The sequence below is a fragment of the Gorilla gorilla genome, chromosome 6 (genome assembly GCF_029281585.2).
Source record: "Gorilla gorilla gorilla isolate KB3781 chromosome 6, NHGRI_mGorGor1-v2.1_pri, whole genome shotgun sequence".
Taxonomy (NCBI): Eukaryota; Metazoa; Chordata; class Mammalia; order Primates; family Hominidae; genus Gorilla; species Gorilla gorilla.
This window is the reverse complement of record NC_073230.2, coordinates 166,993,475-167,016,120: the sequence shown is the minus strand read 5'-3', so window position 1 is coordinate 167,016,120 and position 22,646 is coordinate 166,993,475. Positions and strand designations below refer to the sequence as shown.

Sequence of the window (22,646 nt, the reverse complement as noted above, 5' to 3'; positions counted from 1 at the left end):
GGTGTGGTGTGCGGTATGTTGTGTGTGTGTGTGTGTGTATTTGGTTGCCTGTGTTTCCTCACTCTGTGCTGGAGCCCTCTTTTCTCCCGAAGGCCCCCATGTTGTGTTCGTGGACACTGTGTGTTTCCCTGCAGGTGTCCTGGGGACTTGAGCCACCCTTGCAGGGGGACGGCCACCCATCCCTCCCCCGGGGTAGGAGAGTGCCCCAGAGAACCAGTGATCTGGTCATTTTAAGGGCTTTCCAAATGGACACCGAGGTGTTCACCCAGAGAGCAGGAGGCTGGTGTGGTTTGCTAGGGAACCTTCAGAGCCGACAATCCTGTGCCATTGCTGCTCGTGGGCTCACCCTGGAGGGAAGGACAGGAGGGCCCCTGTCTGCAGCAGCCTCGCACTTTCTGGGGAAGGAGACCTATCACATTGGGTCATTTCCTGTCTGTGCTTGTGACTTTCCAGTAGAAAAAAGCTAGGGCTTTTCTTTGCATTAGAGTTTATTTTCTTGTAGTGGGTTTGCCGGCCATGCCTTTGGGACTGGAATATTTACCTCCTATGAGCAGTGGGTTAAAGAAAAAAAAAATCATCATGTTATCTTGGCTGACTTCTTTTCTTTTCCTTTGCGACTTCAATTGGTTGGAAGCTATGTGGTGAAGACAGCACAGCTTTTTCTCAGCAATTTGTACTGCTTGGGCAAGGTGTGACGCACTAGGTGAGGTCTCCTCTCTTCTTGCAGAGAGATTGAGGTTTTTGCCCTATTATCAGACTAATAATTTGTGATTCTCTTGGGCAAGTTTTCACCAGATTTCAGCTTAAACCTTAACAGATCAGCTATTAATTTCCAAGACACAGATGGCATTGTTTAAAAAAGGGGGACTTTTGTACATTTGGTTGTCCCACAGAAAGGAGAGGAATGTGGTTTAGAACTCGGTGTCACCTCAGCATCCACATGCTCTTGGTGCTGAGGTTCAGATGGGAGGATGGTAGGGCTCGGCTTTTCCAGGCATGATTTTCTCTCTCACATTTTCTGATGGACAGAGTAATCCTTTGCCATTTACATTTTTATCCTTTTTACAAACTAGAGGGATTCTTGAAGACTGGACGAAGGGCAGGACAGCCGCCCCAGTCCTCCAAGGACAACTTTAAAATGATTTCATGTTAGGTTTCCAGAAGGAATCACAGGACGGACACCAGGTATAGGGAGGAGGAAGCCCCTTACCTCTCAGCAAAGAGGAACCTGCCTTCTAAATCCAGAGGCAAGAGCTTCAGAGACCACGGCTCACACACACACGCCTCTCTCTGCCTACCCCAGACCCCGCTGGATTGGGATGTATTCTGTGGAACGACCACGCTGAGCCAGTGAGGTGGATTTTGGGGAAGTGAAACCTGTAGTCTCATGGGAGCTGAGGCAGAGGCTTGAGTCTGGGGTGGCGGCCACAGTGCTGTTGGAGAAGGTGGCCTGGGCCCTTGACCCACGGAAGTCCGGCATCCAGGGTCATGGTCCCACAGCAGCCCCGAGACCTAGAATGTGGCAAACGCCCCTGTACTTGGGTTTCCTGGTCTCTGGAGTGGCAGCCGCAGTGTGTGGCTCCTGGACGGTGGAGAGATGAACGGGGCACAGGTGGAGCAGAGCCCGGGGCACGTGCAGAGGACGCAGGGCGCGTGCAGAGGAGGACGCAGGGCACACGCAGGACAGGGCACAGGTGCACGGATGAGCAGCCTCTGTCAGCAGTGGGAAGAACACAGTGTTGCTTGAAAGAGGAGGGGCCGATGGATTTCCACGAGGGGAAGCTGGAGAGGTTGGAGCCCTGAGTCTTGCGGGGAGGCCGGCGGAGGGAAGAATGTGCAAAAAGTGGCATGGGGCGGCGATGACCTCTCCGATGCCTGTCAATGCTAACAAGGGAGACAGCTGCAGCTGAAATGTTTCTTCCTTCAAATGTTTCTTATGACAAAACTTTCTTGCACCTCAGAGAAGGCAAGCAGCAAAATGGCAGATGGTACCGGGCCACCGTTAGGGGCTGCTGCGTGCTCACCTCTGTGGGGGTTCAGTTGGAATGTGGAATTCAGAGGCCAGTGAAGGCAGGGATCCGCCGGCCAGGGAGAGGAACTTTGGAACCAGAAGTCTGGAAGGAGGTGGGGGCTTCGGTCTCTCCATCTGCCACCCTCAGTGGGTGCCCTGGCCCTGCAGGTTCCCCCAGCCCCTTCCTCGGCTCACTGTGAGATGTGAAATGTGAAACCCACCGAGTGCTCAGGAACCACTGCCCGCTCTCCAGAACCACTGCCCGCTCTCCGGGGGCTGGTGTGGCGGAGAGGAAGTTCCGCCGCCCGCTCTCCTGGGGGCTGCTGTGGCGGAGAGGAAGTTCCGCCGCCCGCTCTCCTGGGGGGCTGCTGTGGCGGAGAGGAAGTTCCGCCGTCCGCTCTCCTGGGGGCTGCTGTGGCGGAGAGGAAGTTCCGCCGCCCGCTCTCCGGGGGCTGCTGTGGCGGAGAGGAAGTTCCGCCGTCCGCTCTCCTGGGGGCTGCTGTGGCGGAGAGGAAGTTCCGCCGCCCGCTCTCCGGGGGCTGGTATGGCGGAGAGGAAGTTCCGCCGCCCGCTCTCCTGGGGGCTGCTGTGGCGGAGAGGAAGTTCCGCCGCCCGCTCTCCGGGGGCTGCTGTGGCGGAGAGGAAGTTCCGCCGCCCGCTCTCCTGGGGGCTGCTGTGGCGGAGAGGAAGTTCCGCCGCCCGCTCTCCTGGGGGCTGGTGTGTTGGAGAGGAAGTTCCGCCGCCCGCTCTCCGGGGGCTGCTGTGGCGGAGAGGAAGTTCCGCCGCCCGCTCTCCTGGGGGCTGCTGTGGCGGAGAGGAAGTTCCGCCGCCCGCTCTCCTGGGGGCTGGTGTGTTGGAGAGGAAGTTCCGCCGCCCGCTCTCCTGGGGGCTGGTGTGGTGGAGAGGAAGTTCCGCCGCCCGCTCTCCTGGGGGCTGGTGTGGTGGAGAGGAAGTTCCAATCCTAGTGGCTGCCCAGGAGGCCTCACCACTCAGGAGCCCCTCAGGGGTTCAGTGAGAAGAGCGCACCACGAGAACCAGCAAGGTATCAGGACGGGGTGCAGCCAGGGTCCGGACTGATGCTTCCTGCTCGTCCTTCCTTGTTAGAGTAAAGGAAACCCTGAGGATGCTGAAGATGGATTCTGTGTTTCTGGCGCCAGGGCAGATTTCAGGGGTTCTGTTTTGTTCTTCAGCCTCCACGCTGTGTTGTGACTTCCTGTTCAGAAAGCGCAGTCCTCACCTCTGTAGAGGCCCCTCCTGAGGGCGGGCATGCCCTGCCTTGTCACTTGCTCCTCTTTGCTTTGTGGTCTTAAAAGAATATCTTTAGCATGATGGATTTATTATCATTTAAGAAGATTTCAGGTGGTGTGGGGTTATAGCCCCGATGGGTAAACATGTTCATGGTTGCTTGTACGTTAGAAGAGAAGGCGGCGAGAAGGAGTGGCATGGGGGTGGGGCAGGAAAAAGAGGAAGAAGAAGTAAACAAAAACTCTCCCAAACCTCAGCATCCCCGACAGTCCAGCCCATCCTGCTGGGAGCGGCCGTGGGAAGTACGCGAGGCAGGGGGGTGGCCGTGGGAGGGACGTGAGGCAGGGGGGTGGCCATGGGAGGGACTCGAGGCAGGGGGCGGCCGTGGGAGGGACTTGAGGCAGGGAGGTGGCCCTGGGAGGGACTCGAGACAGGGGGGCGGCCGTGGGAGGGACTTGAGGCAGGGAGGTGGCCCTGGGAGGGACTCGAGGCAGGGAGGCGGCCGTGGGAGGGACTCGAGGCAGGGGGGCGGCCATGGTTGGGCCTGAGCCATGTCTCGCCAGCCCGGCAGCTCAGTGGGCTCTGTGCCCCACCTGGCTCCCTCCATGGCCAGCTGTCTCCCCTCCTATGGCTCCGTCCATGCTGTCTCCCCTTCTCCCCTCTTCCCTTCTCCCACCCTGGTCCAGGCCGTCTGAGCCTCTTGCCTCCGCACTGCGGGGCCTTCTCTCTTGCACACCGGCATCACGGCTCTTTCTTACCTGCCGTGCACGTTGAACCCAAAGAGGACTCGACAAAACCAAATCTGGCCCCGTCACCCTCTCCTGTTGGAATCTGGCTGTGACTCCACTGGTCCTGAGATACAGACCCCAGCCCCAGCGTGGCCCAGGCTGGCCAGCAGCTCTGCAGGTGCATCTTGGGGACACTCCACCAGGCCCTCCCTCCGCCCCGGCAGCTGGGCTCCTGCAGAAGGTCCCATCTCTGCACCTGTCCCGTCTGGGAGGCAGCTTCCTGTTCACGCCTTCTCCCCATTCAGAGAGGTCTGTCCACACCCCTCTTTCCCAAGTCTCTTTGTCACCAATTTTCCATTATGTTTCTTCAAGACTCTGAGCATCTGGCCAAACCATTGGCCATGGCCTATTAATTTGTAATAATCACACATTTGGCTATTTCTCTTTCCAAGCAAAGTAAGCCACCAGATGTACAGCCTATAGTTCTGCCCATCGGAGAATTTCCCTTCACCGCTGTCCTTTTAGGGATGTTCCAGAAAGGGGCAGTAGTGCTGCAGTTGTCCACTAACGTGGGGGCCTGTATATCATGCAGAACCATCTGTAAACCAGGCCCAGGTCTTCTTCCGTCAACTAATTTTAGGGAACTCTACAGGAGACTGTAGGTGCAGGCTGGGAGAGAGAAGGCAGCATAGCAGGAGTGGGGACCGTCGGCATTGGCGGCACTTCTTTATGTAACTTGTGCCTTTAGGGCCTACTTAGGCCCAGACACGTACCACTTCCATTTGATGATGGAATGCTGCTGTGTACCCCCAACTTTCTGGCTTGGTGGGTTGGAAAACATTCAGTTCATGATGGGCAACTCAGGTCCCATGGTAACTTGGTGGTCCATGTCGGCACGGGATCTGAGGTCAAATCAGATTAGAGAACCAGCTCCGCCTGGGTCGGCACGGGATCTGAGGCCGAATCAGATTAGAGAACCAGCTCCGCCTGGGTCGGCACGGGATCTGAGATCCAATCAGATTAGAGAACCAGCTCTGCCTGGGTCAGCACGGGTTCACGGCTCCTGCTGGAGGCACTTCCCGATCCTATTTGGCACACTTTTTAAAGGTGACGCTATATAGACCTTCCGTACCTAGATCTTTAGTTAGCTGCTGGCATTTAAAAAGTGTTTATAGTGAGCAGTACAGTCTCATCCTTATGCCAAAAAATAAGTTGTCAGAATACAGTGGTTTTCCTCTATTGATTTTCTGCCTGAAAGAGTTGATGGTGTGGACAGCCCCACTAGGAGTGGTCCAGGGTTGTTGGCCTGGGTGAGGCACACGAGCTCCGGGGCTGCATGGCAGTCCGCAGGAGGAAGGTTCAGTTTGGGTGCACAAAGCATCAAAACCTCCTTCTCCCAGACCCTGACATTAGACTCCTGCAGGAAGAGAGTGGGCGTGCAGGGGATCCAGAGTGGAGACAGACGCGGCGTCGGTCACCATGGCGCCGGTCACCGTGGTGTCTGTAGGATACTGTGGCGCCTGTCAGTCACCACGCGTTGGTCAGGGCACCTCCCCAGCCCGCTGTTTGCCACCCTCGAAGGGTTGCTCCTCTGAATGGGGGAGGTTCCTGTGGGCTGGAAATATTTTAACTACTTTATAAGATGATTTAAATAAAATAAATTTCATGGTTTGTTTTAATGATGAACAGGGATAACTAGAATAATTGGTTGATCCCAAGAAACCTCGTTTATCTATTGGTTTTGAGTATTGTCTTATCAAAAGAGTTTATATCAAAGTTGACTCATTTTCCCTTAACATTTGGCTCCCTAGCTCCTGGTGAGTTTTCCAGTAAATAGTAAAATGTTCCAGATCGGGCTGGTGAAGCTGCAGAAGCACAGAGCATGGTCAGCAGGAGGGTCGGGCATGACGGGTCCTGTTCTTGGGTTGATTTCATCTGGCCCGCAAGGAAGAGGCAATAACAAGGTTGCCAAAATGAGACGTGGAGAAGTTTTATGCAGGCTTCCTTCGGTTTTTTTAAGAACAAGTGTAGGTCACAACAGGTCCCTGGGCTCACCCCACCTTTCTGGGCACCTACGTTGAAACATGGCCTGAATGATAACCTGTTCCATTTGAGCTTTTCTCTTGGGAGTTTCCTAGTAGTGTAATTTTGGGCAATGACTTCAGTTTCTCTAGCCTCGTTTTCTCTTTTAAATGAGGCCGATAATAGTGTGTTCCTCAGGGGTCTGCTGAACACCAGATCCCACCGCTGTGTGGGGCCTCAGTGTGGCGTCCAGCGCATGAGCTTCCCAGAGTTTTTACTACTCTTTATATTTCCGATCCCTACGTACTTTTCACTAGTCTGATTTTTAGGGGTGACACTCCCGTAGTCATTTTCTGCTCATGCGTCCACCCGTGCACTCATTTCAGGGTATGTGGATGCCACAGGGAAGCCCCAGCACTGTGCCGGGGCTGAGAGGACACCGTGGAAGGGGGACACTGTCACTTCTCACTCTGAGCCTCCCTCCAGCAAGTGCTTGCCGAGGCCTTAGGGCCTCCCGTGTGGCTGATTCAGTAGATCCATAGGAACAGGCTTGTCCAAGGTGGTTGAGCTTAGAGACGTCACAAACTTGCCACTGTCCTTCAGAACTGAAACACTCTAGAGAGAGGAGACGCCATCTTCAGCTTTGGGAGTCCTTTCTACTGCCCTCACAGGCACTCCTAGCTCTGACCCTGACCGCATAAAAGTTCTCATGCCTGTTTCTCTTCTACGGCAATATTAGTGTCCAGGTATTGAGGGTGAAAGCCGCCACATGCAGACACAGCACATCGCACCTGCTGGATCCTCCCACTCATTTTCAGGATGACATCCAACTGCTTTCTAAGGAAGTTCAGGCCTCGGAATGACAGATGATGGCTGTGGCTTTAAAGGTGAAATAGAAATGGCTGCGTGCTCATTGTGAGCACAGTCATCCCTGTCTTGTTTGTCTGCTTTACAGAATGGAGCCAGCACTCTTCTGCTTTACAGAGGAGCTGTGATGCCCCTGCCCACCTAGCCAGCACTGTCACCCTTGCCAGGCTGAGGAAGGAAGGGAGTGGACTGCATGTCCCGTACACTTTGTGTAACTGGGGACACCTTGGCTTGTGGAGGCAGCGGGTTCACAAACACATTCTGGGCTTGTGGACTTCCTCGTTGTGTTCAGGGTGTTGTAGGAGTCTTGTGGATGCTTCTGTTGGTTTCCATATTGGAGCATGGAGGGCAGAGGGCTGGGCCCAGGATTCGTGGTGGAGCCCCTCCCATGTCCTCATACCATCCCCTTGGTTTGAAACATGCTAGAAAAGGAGACTCATGGAATTTGGTAGCAAATATTGATTGGGAAGTTGGCTTATGCTCCGCAGGGGGCAGTAGGCTTGGAAGAAACAAACTCAGATGACACGTGGCTCCTGCCCTCAATGAGTTTGCAGTTTGTAGGGGGAGGCAGGATTAAAGTATGGAAGTACTGGAGACCTTTTAAAATAAGTCATGAGCTGAGTGGTGCTGATCAAAGCACACAGGGAGTTTTAGGGAAAGCCTGAAGAGCAGCAGTTTCTGTCTTCATTGATTGGAGTGGTGTGGCCGGTCCCAGCCTTCTCCACCTGCCCTTCTGCACCTGCCCTCTTCCTAATGGCTCCAAGGATGGGGAGGCCCAGGGAGGCTGGGGTGCAGGGGGCTGAGGCAAGGCAGGTCAGCGATGGGAGCAGGCAGGCTGGCCCTTTGGAGCAGTCACCACCAGGCCCAGGCAGAGAGAAAAGCCCAGGCTGCCGGGGAGCACAGGAGCCGGGAGGAAGGAACCTGCAGCCGCACGAAAAAAAGGAAGGGCTCGTCTGGAAGCATTGCAGGAAAGGAAGGAAAGGCTCTTCTGGAAGCATCGCACTTGCCTGCCACGAGGGTTTGGCTTGGAGCAGGGAGGCTGGTTGGATGCAAGGCTGGAGTTCCCAGCAGCCTGGGCTGGTCTCAGCTGGGGTGGAGTTGAGCCGGCTGTGGTGGGTCATAGCTCTGTCCAACTGCAGCCTGAGCTTGCCTTTGTAGCCCCACCTGGCTCCCTTCCCTGTTGCCTCCCTTCTGGCCCAACATCTGGCCATTCAGGCTTTTTCTGACACCATTGCCCTTCACAAGCTGTTCAGATGGCCCTGGAGGATGTTTTGGGGCAGAGGCTGAGCTGGGTTAGAGCAGACATCCAAAATGTACAGGAAAAGAGAGGACATCTGGGACCCCTCCCCTTCCAGCAGCCACTCTTTAAAGGAAAATGGCTTGTTTCTCAATTGTAAAATTACACAGAACGCAACCTTGAAAAATCCACTTTAAAGAACATGCCACAGGCTTTCCTTGGAGACAGGGAGCAGAAAGGAGGTTTGCCAGGGATCCAGCAGGAACTTGGCTCAGCTTTCTCCGTGAGCCACAAGGAGTGTTCTGCTGAAACAGAGATCGGACGAAGGCTGGTACACTGCCTTGGATGTGGGGAGCAGCCACACGTCACGGTGCTTTTATACTAATCACCTTGTTTCATCTTCCCAATTTCTTGTATTGTATTAACATATAGATAACATAAAATTTACTGTCTTACCCATGTTTAAGCATAGAATTCGGTAGCGTTAACATTTGTGCTATTGTGCAACCATCACCACTGTCCATTCCCAGAGCTCTTTTCATCCTGTAAAACTGAAGTTTCATCCCCATTAAACACTACCCTACCCCAGCCCCTGGCACCCTTCACTCTACTCTCTGTCTCTCTGAATTTGAGGATTCTAGGAACCTCACATGGGTAGACAGACAGAATTTGTCCTTTTATGCCCAGGTTATTTCAGTTACCATCATGTTTCAGGGTTCATCCCTGTTGTCGCATGTGTCTGAATTTCTTCCTGTTCAGGGCTGAATAATATTCTACTTTTGGTGCAGGCCACGCTTTGCTCCTCCATTTGTCCATCACTAGGCCCTTCAGTTGCCCCCATGCCTTAGTGATTGAGAATAATGTGGCTGTGAATGTGAGGCACTAACATCTCTTTGAGACCCTGTTTTCAATTCTTTTGGGTAAAGTAGTCTCCCCCTTATCTAAGGGGGAGACATTCCAGGACCCCCGGTGGATGCTGGAAACTTCAGATAGTGCAGAACCCTATATAAACTATGGCTTTTCCTATACATACATACCTATGATGAAGTTTAATTTATAAATCAGAGTATGAGATTAACAACAATAGTGATAAAATAGAACAATTATAACAATTTACTGTAATAGAAGTTGTGTAAATATGGTCTCTCTCTCTCTCTCTCCCTCTTTCAAATATCTTCTTGTACTGTACCTCAGGTACCTAAAACACAGAAAACAAACTGCAACTAATGGGGGACTACTGTAGATACCAAGGAGTGGAGTCACTCGATCAAAGTGCAATTCTATTTTTCATTTTTTTGAGGAGTCTCCATACTCTTCCACACTTGATATACCGTGTTACATTCTCACCAACAAGGCACAGGAGTTCCAATTTAGCCACATCTTTGCCAACATTTACTATTTTCTGGGTTTTTTTCTTCTTATAGTGGCCATCCTGATAGGTATGAGGTGGTATCACATTGTAGTTTTGATTTGTGTTTTCCTAATGATTAGTGATGTTGAGCATCTTTTCATGTGCTTCTGGCCATTTGTATATTTTCTTTGGAGGAAAATGTCTATTCAAGTCCTTTGCCCATTTTTAAATGGTATTGTTTGTATTTTTGTTGTTGAGTTTTAAGAGTACTCTATACACTCTAGGTACATTATGAGGTTTCTTAAATAGTGATGTAAATATTTTACTTTCCTTTAATAGTCAAAATGAGAAATTTTACATTAAACTAAAAATGTAGCAATAATACACTCACAGTGCTATCTCTTATATTAAAAGAAGACATTGGCCAGGTGTGGTGGCTGATGCCTATAATTTCAGTACTTTGGGATACCAAGGTGGTGGATTTCTTGAGCCCAGGAGCTTGAGACCAGCCTGGGCAACATGGCAAAACCCCATCTCTACAAAAAATAGAAAAGTTAGCAAGGCATGCTGGCATGAACTTGTAATGTCAGCAAATGGGAAGGCTGAGGTGGGAGGATCATGTGAGCCTGGAAAGGTTGAGGCTGCAGTGAGCAACGATCATGCCACTGCACTCCAGCCTGGGCGACAAAAAAAGAAGACATTATTGACATGCTTGAAAACAAAGACTGTCATGTTTATGCTTATAGTTAATGCAAATAGATATCCCTTGTTGTGTACTATAGAAATACTCCTTAAAAGATCTGTGGAATATCATATTTTGCTAATCTCTGTCTTTTGATTGGAGAGTTTAATCTATTTACATTTAAAGTAATTAATGATGAGGAGGGACTTCTGTCATTTTAATATTTGTTTTCTATGTGCATTATGGATTTTTTGCCACTCATTTTCTATATTACTATCTTCTTTTGTGTTTAGTAGATTTTTAAAAATTAAATGCCTAAATTCCTTTCTTCTTTTTGTACATATTATGTAGCTATTTTCTTTGTATTTATCATAGAGGATTAGATTTAACATCTGAAAATTACAACACTAACTTGAATTTATACTAGCTTGACTTCAATAACATACAAAAATTATGGTCCTTTATGCTATTTACCCACCCTTTTTGGCTATTGATATCACAAAATTGCATCCTTATACATTGTATGTCCCAGGATATAAACTAATAATTGTTTAAAATTTATTCATTTCTTAAATTATGTAGAAAACAAAATGTGGAGTTACAAACCAAAGTTATAATACTAGTTTTAACTAGTAGTTGTTTTTAAGATATATACTAGTCTCTAAAATCATATAGAGAACTAAAAGGAGTTACAAACCACTGTTACAATAATACTGTCTTTTATAATTCACCATATATTTGCCTTTATTGAGATTTTAATTTTTTATATGGCTTTGAGTTATTGTCCAGTGTCCTTTCATTTCATCCTGCAGGACTCCTTGGAATATTTCTTGCAGGGCAGGTCTAGTGATAACAAACTCTCTCAGCTTTGGTTTATCTAAGAATGTCTTAATTTCTTCTTCACTTTTGAAGTGCAATTTTGTTGGATATAGGATTCTTGGTTGACAGTTTTTTTTTTTTCCTGTAGCACTTGGAATATATTGGTTCACTGCTTTCTGTTCTGCCAAGTTTCTGCTGATAATATTATTTGGAAACCCTGGTGTGTGATGAACTGCTTCTTTCTTGCTGCTTTCAAATGTAAGAGGAGAATTCTCTGTTTGTCCTTGTCTTTTAACAATTTAGTTAAAATGTGTCTCTGAGTTAATTTTACTTGGAGTTCACTGAGCTTCTTGGATGCTTATATCCATGTCTTTCATCAAACTTGGGAAGTTTTCAGGTATTGTTCTTCAGGTATTTTCTCTGCCCCTTTATCTCTTTTTTTTCTTTTGGGCACAATTTCCTCTCACAATTCATATACTGGTTCTCTTGGTGGTATCCCACATGTCCCTTAGGGTTTTGTCACTTTTCTTCAATCTTTTTTTCTTTTTATTTCTTAGACTGAATAATTTCCATTGTACTATCTTCAAGTTCACTGATTCTTTATTTTTCTTGCGCAAATCTGCCTTTGAATCTCTCTAGTGAACTTTTTAATTTCAGCTATTGTATTTCGAGCTTCAGAATTTCTTTTATATTTTAGGTTTTCTCTTTGACATTTTCATTTTTCATACATAATTTTTCTGACTTTCTTTACATCTTTCTTTAGTTCTTCAAGCATTTTTATGACAATTATTTTAAAGTCTTTGCCTAGTGCATCTGCCATCAGGTCTTTTTTTAGAGACAATTATTGTTGACTTACCTTTTTCCTTTGAATGGGCTGTAGTTTCTTGTTTCTTTGTTTCTTGTTTCTTGCAATTTTTTGTTGAAAACTAGAAATTTTAATCTAACTCTGGAAATCAGATTCTCTCTCCACAGTTTTGCTATTTTTTGTTTATCTTTCTTTTAAATTTGTTGTAGGCTGTCTTTGTGCCAAGGATCAGCCTGAGGTGTAAACTTGTGGTCTTATCTGAGCCTTTCCCTGAGCATGTGTGGTGACTTTCTAATTTTCTCTGTATATTCAGTTACTTTTGAATATTCTGGTCTTTAATTTCTGGCTCCCAAAAGCGGAAAAAGAGAAAAATGAAGGTGGGAAAAATGGGTGTTAACATTTTAAATCCCCTGTAAGTCATTTTGGCCAGAGGGGTAGGAGTAACAACAATGGGGAGGTGGCCAAACAATGGTGCCCTCCTCCTTTCCTGCACCTCTGTGATGAGAAGCAGCAATCAGCAGTGAGATTAAAGATTCCCAATATTTGGAGGACAACATCTGTATTGCCTGTTCTGGCTCCTGCCAGTGTGTGCAGGCTGCTCCAGGAACATGTGCACAGCTGCTTGCCACAGGGCTGAAGGTGAGTAGCGGTAGCTCCTACTGTGATGAAAGCTGACATTGACTGCAAGGTGTATCCAGACCTTCCACTAGAAGTCGGAGGCCTTCATTAGGCTTCAGAGTTCAAGGATCAGTTACATCAGACAGATCCTACTAGCACAGTGTTGTCAGGTGGGAGACAGATTCCTGGTGTTTCCTACTCACCATCTTCCCAAAACTAATTTGTGCTTTACTTTAGTTTTACAGAAACTTTATAAATTGAATGGGGTTCATTTAATAGTTTACATTTTAATGATTTTTAAAATGTTGGATTTTTTGCTGTTTTTGACATTTTTGTGTTCATTCATTCATGCAGTTAATGCCAAGGTAGAATCTACTTGTGGAATGCGTACTTGTGCCCATGTGCAGGGAGAGGTGCATGGTGCAGTAGCCAAAGCCTACCCCACGTGGGTGAGGTCCTCACTTCACCTCTCCATGCAGGGTGTGCAGAGTGGGCCTGTCTTATAAAACTCAAGTTCCCAGTTACTCACTTGAGCGAACCAGGCTCCTTCCCTGTTCCATCTGAGGGTGGCACAGGGTGGAGTGTGAGGGATGGGCTCAGTGCAGACAGTTTAGGGCCCACCCAGTCTTGTCATATCTTCACCTGATGCCTTGAAGGCAACACAGACTCAGTGTGTTTGATGCTGACCTCAGGATCTTTCCTCTGTCCTGGGGCTGTCCTGAGTCCACTCGCAGTGCTATAACAAAGCACCATGGATGGGGCAGCTTAGAAGCAATAGGAATTTCTTCCTCACAATTCCAGGGGTTGGAATCCAGATGCCAGTAGATTTTGGGTTCTTGGTGGAGGCACACTTCTGGGTTGCAGATGGCATTTTCTCACATGAAGGAAAAAGATCTACAGAGCCTCTTGTAGAGGGCACTGATCTCATTAGGAGACTCCACCCTCATGACCTGACCACCTCCCATAGGCCCCTCCTCCTCACACCTTCACCTTGGGGCTAAAGATTGGAACATACAGATTTTAGGGGTCACAATTAGTTCATAGCAGCCTGCTTCAGAAAACAGCATCTGTTCTGCTGTCTCTTCAACCCTGCAGAGCCCACCTTTCTCACTCACAGTTCTGAACACCTTACCTGCTGACACATCGCAGTCTATGACCATGTCCACTTCAGTCACCATTACCACGGTCCATGCTGCTTGAGCTCATGTCTCATTGAGACAATCTGGAGGCCACCAGATGTTTCCCTTGTGTCTCCTCTGGTCTCCAACCTGTTCTTTATCCAGGGGAGGGAACTTTTGTTGTTGTTGTTGTTGTTATTTTGGATATGGGGTCTTGCTCTTTCACCCAGGCTGGGGTGCAGTGGATATTCACAGGTGCAGTCATAGCTCATTGCAGCCTTGAGCTCCTGGGCTCCAGTGATCTTGGCTCCTCAGCCTTCTGAGTAGCTGGGACCAGGAGAGTGGGACAGTGCCCTTGCTTAGGCCCTGTTGATAGCTCGCCGTTGTATTTGGGATAAACTCCAATCCCTTAATGGGTGAGGAGCACCCACCTAGTTGGCTCCCTTCCTCCTAGCCATCCGTGCCTCCCCTGCCCCTTCTCTCAAGTTCTCCGAGTGACTGTGCTACCCGAGGGCATTTGCTTGCTGTTTCCATCCATGTGTCTGCCTCTCGCGCTCCGTGCCTTAGACTAGTAACATGATCCATTCTCTCAGCCCTGTGGTAGTTCTTGGGGACCCTTCTGGGGCTCCCTTACCCCAGCCTGGACCAGGCTCCCATGTAGGCCCCAGGGCCCTGGCCGGTGGCTTCTCTTTTCCCTGGGGTTTGCCATGGGTTTTTTAATGCATATTCTTTACCGTTGCTCCTGCCAGATTGGAGGCTGCCTGGGGCCGCTGGCTCCTCCTCCTCTCTCATCTCTGCTTCCATAGCTCCTGGCTCAGCCTGGTACCGCAAGTGCTCAGGAAATATTTCTTAGATGAAGAGAAGAGCATTCCCGCGGCACGTCTTCCACATCCCTCCCAACTGATGTGTAGATTGCCTGAAGCTGAGCGACCTATGTTAGTCTAGGGTTGGAAGTCATGTGGCTTTGTTGGTGATTTTATGGTGTGGGAGTTTGGCCAAGGGGTTCCCAAAGCAGATGCCTGAACAAGTGTCAGCACCAGTGGGAACCCACGAGAAACACAGATTCCCAGGCCTGACCTGTGGCCTCCTGACTCCGAAACGCTGGAGGGTGGCTGGGGCATCTGCATTCCTGGTGAGTCCTTGGCCCATCCTGGTGAGTCCTTGGCCCACTCAGGTCCCAGAGCCCTGGACTGGGCAGGGAAGGCCTGTGGTACGTGGATGCAGCCTCATCTTTCCATTGCTGTAACCGCTCCCAAACTGGACCTGCTGTCACCTTCACCTACAAAGGGTTTTTTTGTTTTGTTTGTTTTTTTTATTTTAAATACACTGTCCTGGGCTCCGGTTCCAGCCACACTGGCTGGGCAGGACAGGCATGGGCCTGGACACCCTCCCCAGGTGGCTCTGAGGGGTACCCAGATGTAGGGGCCACCGGCCTCCCTGGAGGTACCGGGCTTTTGGGACAGGCTCAGCCCCTGAGCCCAGATGTGGCTCTTCCCTGAGTGGAAGGCGGCCTGTGCCCCAGCTGGTCCCAGATTGCTACCTGCCTCGAAGTCATGGCCAAGGATGGTAGGCTGTGTCCCTGGTGGCCACAACAACAGCTTGTAGCGTCGACGCCATCAGATGGCTTTCTTGTTGCAGGGTGCGAGGCCCATGAGAATCCACCTCAATGCGTCTCTCTGTCCCCAGGAAGGATTCATAACCCCCAATAACTACCCTCTCTCTCCGGCTAGTGCAGCTGCGCTCTGAGGCTAGACTAGTCACGGCATGCGCCTGCTCATGAGTCTGAATCTGCAGGCCCTGCTGGGGTCCTCTCCCCAAGGGGTCCCTGAGTGTAAGTCATGGATAGAGAATGCCTGGGGTCTCCAGCCCTGGTGCCAGTTCTGTTACCATTGTCCTACTCCTGCCGAAGGCCTCTGCCTGCTCTGGGCACACACAGCCATACCCTACATCCAGCACTTTGTCTCATCACTCCTATCCCTATGCTAGCGTCCTAGTACGTCTTCCAGCTTAACAGAAACCGCCCCTCTTGCCCCCAGAACCCTGGGCGGCTCTTACAGTGTTGGCCCCATCTCTCCTTTCCTACTCTCCATCCCTCCAATGCTGAACAGGCTGCGGGTCCCTACAGCCTTGCAGAAGAGCTCCTGTGAGGTCAGCCCACAGCCATCATGGCCTGCTAAGCTCGGCCTCAGCTCCCCATCCTCATCTCTCTGGACCAATCTGAGGCCCGGCCCTTCTCCTTCTTGGAACTCTTGCCAACTCCCTGCTTGCCTCTGTCACAGTCCTTTTCATTCTCTTTTGCCAGTTCCCCTATTGCCCTAAATGCTGAGGGGCCCTCAATGCTGGGGGGCCCTAAATGCCAGGGGGCCCTCAATGCTGGGGGATCCTAAATGCTGGGGGGCAAGGCTCCGTCTTAGGTGCTCCAGCTTCAGTCACCCTCCTGAGGCTGACTCCCAGTGAACACCTCTGGTCGTACAGCTCCCCGGTCTCGGCATTCATGATGCACTGCCCCCAGCACCCATTCTGGATGCCCTGCTGTGGCTTCTGACCTCTGCACTCACAGACACATCGTCCCTCATTACCCAGCCTGGGCACCCTGCTGGGGCCTCTGACCTCTGCACACATGGATGCACTGCCCTCACCACCCAGCCTGGATGCCCCACTGGGGCCTTTGACCTCTGCACTCACAGACACGTCGCCCCTCAGCACCCAGCCTGGACGCCCTGCTGGGGTCCCCATGTCCACGTGTGCAGGATGTAAACTCCTGACTTTCAGCACCACTCCCAGCTGGGCCTTCCTGGGGCTTCTGCCCATCTTGTGTTCTCCCAGCGCCAGCGGACTCCACTGGCACGGCCTCAGATGTCCCTCCAGATCCCCAGGCTCCCCACCGGACAGCCGTGGTGGCCAGCTCAGGCCCCTGCCCCAGCTGACAGCCTCCTGCACTTGTCTCCAGGCCATGTCCACCCAGCTGCTCTGTGAATTCACCTCCTCACCATGCGGCACCGTGGCCCCGTTGCCTTCTCTGCTCACTGTCTGATACCCTGTTTCCAGCTCCCTCACCTCTGTTCAAACAGGGCCCCACTGGAGAGGCCTCCTATAGCCCACTTCACAAGACAGTCTCTCCTCTCTGCCCTTCCCTCCACAGCCCTGCATGCTGCTTCTCTACCCAGCTGTCTCCTCCAGAGAACTTGTCAGCCGACAGGAGCTAGTCTGCCTGGGCTGCTGGCACACACTTCCAAAGTGGGAAATCCATCTTCTCCCTGTCCTGGAGGCTGGAAGTCCAAGACCCAGGTGTGGGCAGGGCTGGTTCCCCTGAGGCTGAGGAGGGTCTGCTCCCAGCCTCGCCCCTGCTGCTACTGGCCTGAGATGACTTCAGCTTGTGGGGGGTTTCTCCCCATGTCTTTCCGACGCCCTGTGCGTTTGTCTCTGAGTCCAAACCCTCCTTTTATACGGACACCAGTGATATTGGCTTAGCGTTCACTCTATTGACCTCAGCTTAACTAAATCTATGATAGCCCTATTTCCAAATCATTTCACATTATTTGGGTTTTAGGATTTCAACATATGAATTTTTAGGTGACATAATTCAACTCATCATAGCATGATCGATTTCTATTCGCCAGCATCTCTAGAACGTGAACCCCTCGAGGGCAGGGCTGGTCTTGCTGTTCATTGCTGTATTTGGAAGCAGCTCCTGGCGCCCTGCTGGCATCCTGCACTCTCACTGGATGAGGAATGCAGGCATTTCGGTCCGCTGGGGTGAAAGCCTTTACGGTACAACATGCTTTTACATAACATTGTAACTTAATACTCCATTAAAGTGGTACTAACAGGATTTCACAGGCAACTTGTGACTTTCAACCTGAATGCTGGCCTTCAGGATGAGTCATCAAGCTGCAAACCACCCTGGTGATGGCTCTTGCCTCTTGACAGACAGGTCCCCAGCCAGGTGGTCTTGTGGGGAGTCTGCAGCCACAGTGCCTTCCGGGAGTGCCCCCGCCCCCTGCCCTGAGTTGCTGCCAGTGGGCTGGCTGCCTGGTTTCCATGCTCACACTTCCATTGGGTAGTTAAATTGCCCCTCATTGGGGCCTGGTTCACATCAGAAATGAGCCCATTAAAAACAGGTGCTTTCTCCATGGATCCGCCCCATCCGCAGTCAGAGTCCCAGCATCCGCCGCACCTGCCTGTCCCTTCTCCCTTTTCCCCTTTATTGTATTTTTACTGAAGGCTGAGAGGAGCCAGTCTCCACATGGTGGGCCACTTGCGCTTCCCACAGCCCCATCCGCACTGCACTGTTTGTCTTGTTGCTGGAAACTCAGGTGACTCCTTGTGCCTGAGGGGGCAGCTGACCCCAGGCCAGGAGAGCAGGGTGTGTGTGGGGACCAGGGGGCGGGGCTGTGGGGCCACGGGGCTTTAGTTCTCCAGGACTGCTGGCTCTGTGGTGACTGCTCCCCATCCCTGCTGTCATCCGCAGCCCCCTGCGCCCTGAGGAAGGAAGGCGGCTGGTGGAGGACGTCGCCCGCCTCCTGCAGATGCCCAGCAGCGCGTTCACTGACGTGGAGTAAGTACGGGGCCCTGGGGTTCCTGTTTGGCTCCTGTTGCTCGGTCACAGAGACTGGGTGGGAGGGAAGGAGCTGCGAGCCCATGGCTCTTGTTAATTACATGAGGGAACCTGTTTAGAGAAGTGAAAGGTGATTTCAGCAGCTTTGGTAAGTTATTTAGAGGCAGTGGAAACCAGTGTTTAAGGGGAAGGATGAAAATCTCCTGAAGGACAGTGTCGCTGCTGCCAAGTGTCAAACCTTTGGTGCTGTAACCACCCAAGGCTCTAGAACATTCTGCACACACCCTATGCCAATGTGTGGGAGCCTCTGGAGGGCCCACCCCAGAGAACACTGCGCAGCATTCACGAGCACCTGCTGTGGACACGGCTCTGTCCCTGGCTGTCAGGAAAATGCGCTGCCCTTCGGAGACCTGGCTTTGGATCCCGAGTCTCTGCAGCTCCCATGGCAGGCATGGCCGTGGTCTCAGCGTGACCTGGTTTAGAGAGTTGTGGGCATGAGGCATGCAGGGCTGGTGGGTGAGTACACACAGGAGCAGCCTCTTTCCTGTCTCACGACAAGTGCTTGAGGAACCATGTGTGCATATGTGAAGCTTGGAGCAGAGATGGCTGAGTGCAGAAGCTGCAGGAGCTCCCACAGTGCACAGCTGGGTGTGGAGAGGTCAGAGAGAAGAGGGAGGGTAGAGTGACATCCACGGAGGACCTGAGACAAGAGGCCGGCCCGGACTGTGTGCCCACCTGCCTGTGGACCGAGGGGTGCCTGCCTACACATGTTGTTCACTCACTGGCCCCTTCACACAGGGGTGACATCATTCACTCACTGGTCCCTTCACACAGGGTGACTTAATTCACTCACTGACTCTTCACACAGGTGACGTCATTCACTCACTGGCTCCCACAGAGTGACGTCATTCACTCACTGACTGCACACAAAGGTGACATCATTCACTCACTGACTCTTCACACAGGGGTGACGTCATTCACTGGCCCCTTCGCACAGGGTGACGTCATTCACTTACTCTTCACACGGGTGACATCGTTCACTCACTGGCTCCTACACACAGGGTGACGTCATTCACTCACTGACTCTTCACACAGAGGTGATGACATTCACTCACTGGCCCCTTCACATGGGTGACATCATGCACTCTTCACACAGGGGTGATGTCATTCACTCACTGACTCTTTACACGGGTGACATCATTCACTCACTGACTCATCACACAGGGATGATGTCATTCGCTCACTGTCTCTTTCACACAGTCGGTGATGTCATTCACTCACTGGCCCTTCCACGCATGGGTGACGTCATTAATTCACTGACTCTTCACACAGTGGTGATGTCATTCATTCACTGGCCCTTTTGTGCAGGGGTGATGTCATTCACTCACTGGCCCTTTCATGCAGGGATGACATCATTCACTCACTGACTCATGACACAGAGTGATGTCATTCACTCACTGGCCCTTTCATGCAGGGCTGATGTCATTCACTCACTGACTCTTCATACAGGGGTGACGTCATTCACTCACTGTCTCCCTCACACAGGGGTGACATCACTCACTGAGCCTTTCACACAGGGGTGACGTCATTCACTCATTCTTCACACAGGGGTGATGTCATTCACTCACTGGCTCCTTCACACAGGGGTGACCTCATTCACTCACTGACTCTTCACACAGGGTGACGTCATTCACTTACTAGCTCCTTCACATGGGGGTGACATCATTCACTCACTGACTCTTCACACAGGGTTGACGTCATTCACTCACTGTCTCCTTCACACAGGGTTGACGTCATTCACTCACTGGCCCCTTCACACAGGTTGACCTCGTTCACTCAGTGGCTCCTCACAGCAGATGCTCACTGGGCACCTGTGGCAACCTGGCCTCACACCAGGAGCTGGGCATCCCCTTTGAGACACATGGGCCCTGCCTCAATTCTGCCATTTATTAGGAAAAGACAGAAGAGTGTATGGGTCATTAGCATGGAGGGCACTAGGGGACATGCATGAGAAGCACCCCAGCCAGCCTGGGATCAGAAGTTTCTAGAAGTAGAAATCTGAAGGACACATGGAGGTGTCCCAGAGAGAGATGTGACATGCAACTCTAGACTGCTCACTGTGGCCCACACCGTTCCTAGGGTACAGACATATGCAATGAGCATGTTCAAGGAAATGTCCATGGACAGGAAAGATGTGGAGGGACACAGGGGGCTCCATACATGCCAGGGCTGCTGGGGTTTCCCTGAAATGGGGTGGTCCGGTGGGCAGGCCAGGTAGGACTGCTCAGCAGAGACAGAGAGGCCATTTAGGGACCCAGTATGTACAGTGAGAGGACCCTATAGGGTGAACACAGTGAGATGGTCTGACTAGAGCTGAGAGAGAGCAGCCCTGAGGCCACCTGGGGAAGGTAAAGGAGGGAGCAGGTGCAAGGCGGGTGTGGTGGCAATGGGAGCACAGAGATCCAGGTGAGGGGGGGCTATTTGTGGGGCTATAGTGGGTGAGTGGGCTGTAGAGATCCAGGTGAGAGGTGGCAGGTGCATGGGGCTTTAATTGGCAGGCTCATGCAGACATCCAGGTGAGCAAAGGGTCACGTACTCAGGGCTGCAGTGGGCAGGTGGTTTGCAGAGATCCAGGTAAGAGTGGGACCAGGCACAGGGTGAATGCAGTAGGAAGGGGCTATGCTGAGATGCAGGTGTTTTTTAGGGGGCAGGTGTGTGGGCCTGCAGTAGGCAGCAGAGGTGCAGAGATCCAGGTGAGAGAGGGGGCAGGTGCATCAAGTTGCAGTGGGCAGGGGACTTTCCCAGATCCATGTGAGAGAGGGGGCAGGTACATGGGCCTGCTGTGGGCAGGCGGTGTGCAGGGATCCATGTGTGAGAGGGGGCGGGTGCAGGGCAGATGCAGATATCCACATGAAAGAGGGGGCATGTTCATGGGCTGCTGTGGGCAGGGGACACGAGAAGATGCAGGTGAGGGAAGAGAGCAGGTACAGCGTGACTGCAGTGGGTGGCCACTGGGTGACTTCTGCCTGGGAAGCAGGATTTGAAGAATTGTAGAAAGGCAGCTTCAAGGATGAGGGTAGATCTGAGTGCAAAGTGTGTGTTGATCTGTACAGTGTGATGCCTGCCCATGGAAACAGGCAAGTAGGGCCTCAGGCAGAAGTGCTGGTGGCCCCTGGGCAGTCAAGTGTTTTCCCTGTGGCTCACAATGGGGAGGGCCTGTTGTTCCCAGAATGGCCTGGGATGTTTGGGCACCTGGGGTTCTGGAGGTGGCGGGTGGGCAGGGGCTGCAGCTGTTTCCCACCTTGTAGGAAATACTTCAGTGTTTTAACTTCTGATGTGACTGAGGGTACTGGAAATGTATGGAGTGGCTTTCAGCACACCAGGGACTTAGGAGGGGGGAGGGTTTGAGGGAGCTTCCTAACAGGTTTGATTGATAGGTTTGTTTCAGGTACCTGGATGACTTCTAAGGGGTGCTGTCCAGGTGACTTAGGGGACAGATCTGGGTAGGTGTAGATGACATAACCTTAATGTACAGTGGACAGCAAGATCCCAGTTTCTGACGGGATCAGGAGATGGAGGTAAGGGAAGAGAAGGGGGGCAGCAGCGATGTGGGGCACGTGGACCCTTAGGTGTATGTGAGAACAGAGACAAGTGTGCATGTTGGCACCACCTTGGTTTCTTGTGAGGTAGCTCCCAGTCAGTGTTTTGGGTTCCTAGGGAAGAAATATTAACTCTAGGGAAACCACACAGGACAGATTTCACAGAGCTTGAAAATAGAAGAAGCTCCCAAGACCTGAAAGAACTGAGATGCTTCCAGGATCTTAAAATCTTCCTCTTTATGCTGGAGAATCTGGTTTTATGGGATCCTGGGGAAGTGACTTTTCCTCTCTGGGCCATAGTTTTATATTTTGAAAATTAGAGGGGTTTGCCTACTTCATCTTTAGTGATTATTCAAGGATTAATCTTCTGTGAACCTGTGACCTGGGACACTAGTGAAAATCATGTAACAGGCACTCTATCACCTTCGGAGAGCAGGGCACAGATAGTGTGACAGGGTGATATCCCCAAGGACAGACTCTACAGGTAGGCGTTTGTGTGGAGAGGCTCATTTCATCAGCCCCTGGAGACATCCTCTTTATCAGGGTTTTGGATATTCCCAAAGTGGCACACTTTTGAGCAGTGATAAACAGTGAGTCAGAAAAGGTGGAAATAGCTTCTTCCAGATGATACACGGAGGTGTGTGTGTGGAGGCAGGGAGGGAGCTAAGAAAGAAGCTGGAGCCAAGGATGGAGGTGATGGTGGAGCTTTGGAGGAAACTGCACTGGAGCTGGGAGGGAGCAGAGATGGAGGTTGGGATGGAACTCAAGAGAGAGGGGGATGAGCTGGGATGAAGCTCAGAAAGGAGCTGGAGATGCCACTTGTAAGGAATAAGGATAAAAATGAGATAGAGCAGAAATGGAGCTGGGGGGGAAGCTAGATGGAGCTGGGGGGAAGCTAGGTGGATGGGGCTGGGATGGACTGGGATAGAGCTAAGATAGATCAGGGAAGGAACTGGAAATGGAGATGGGATGAAGCTCAGAAAAAA

The 22,646-nt window shown here is 51.3% G+C and overlaps 1 protein-coding gene across 4 annotated transcripts in view; it reads left to right on the top strand.

Moving 5' to 3' along the window:
* PTPRN2 (protein tyrosine phosphatase receptor type N2) overlaps positions 1-22,646 on the top strand; it is a 1,029,630-nt gene that overhangs the window by 447,349 nt on the left and 559,635 nt on the right. For 3 of the 4 annotated variants that reach the window (XM_055347412.2, XM_055347411.2, XM_055347415.1), the window contains one exon: positions 17,975-18,061. The exons of the other annotated variant lie outside the window; for it this stretch is intronic. In XM_055347412.2, coding sequence (XP_055203387.1) covers positions 17,975-18,061 — 87 coding nt within the window. The remainder of the gene's footprint in view (positions 1-17,974; positions 18,062-22,646) is intronic. 4 annotated transcript variants of the gene reach the window in all.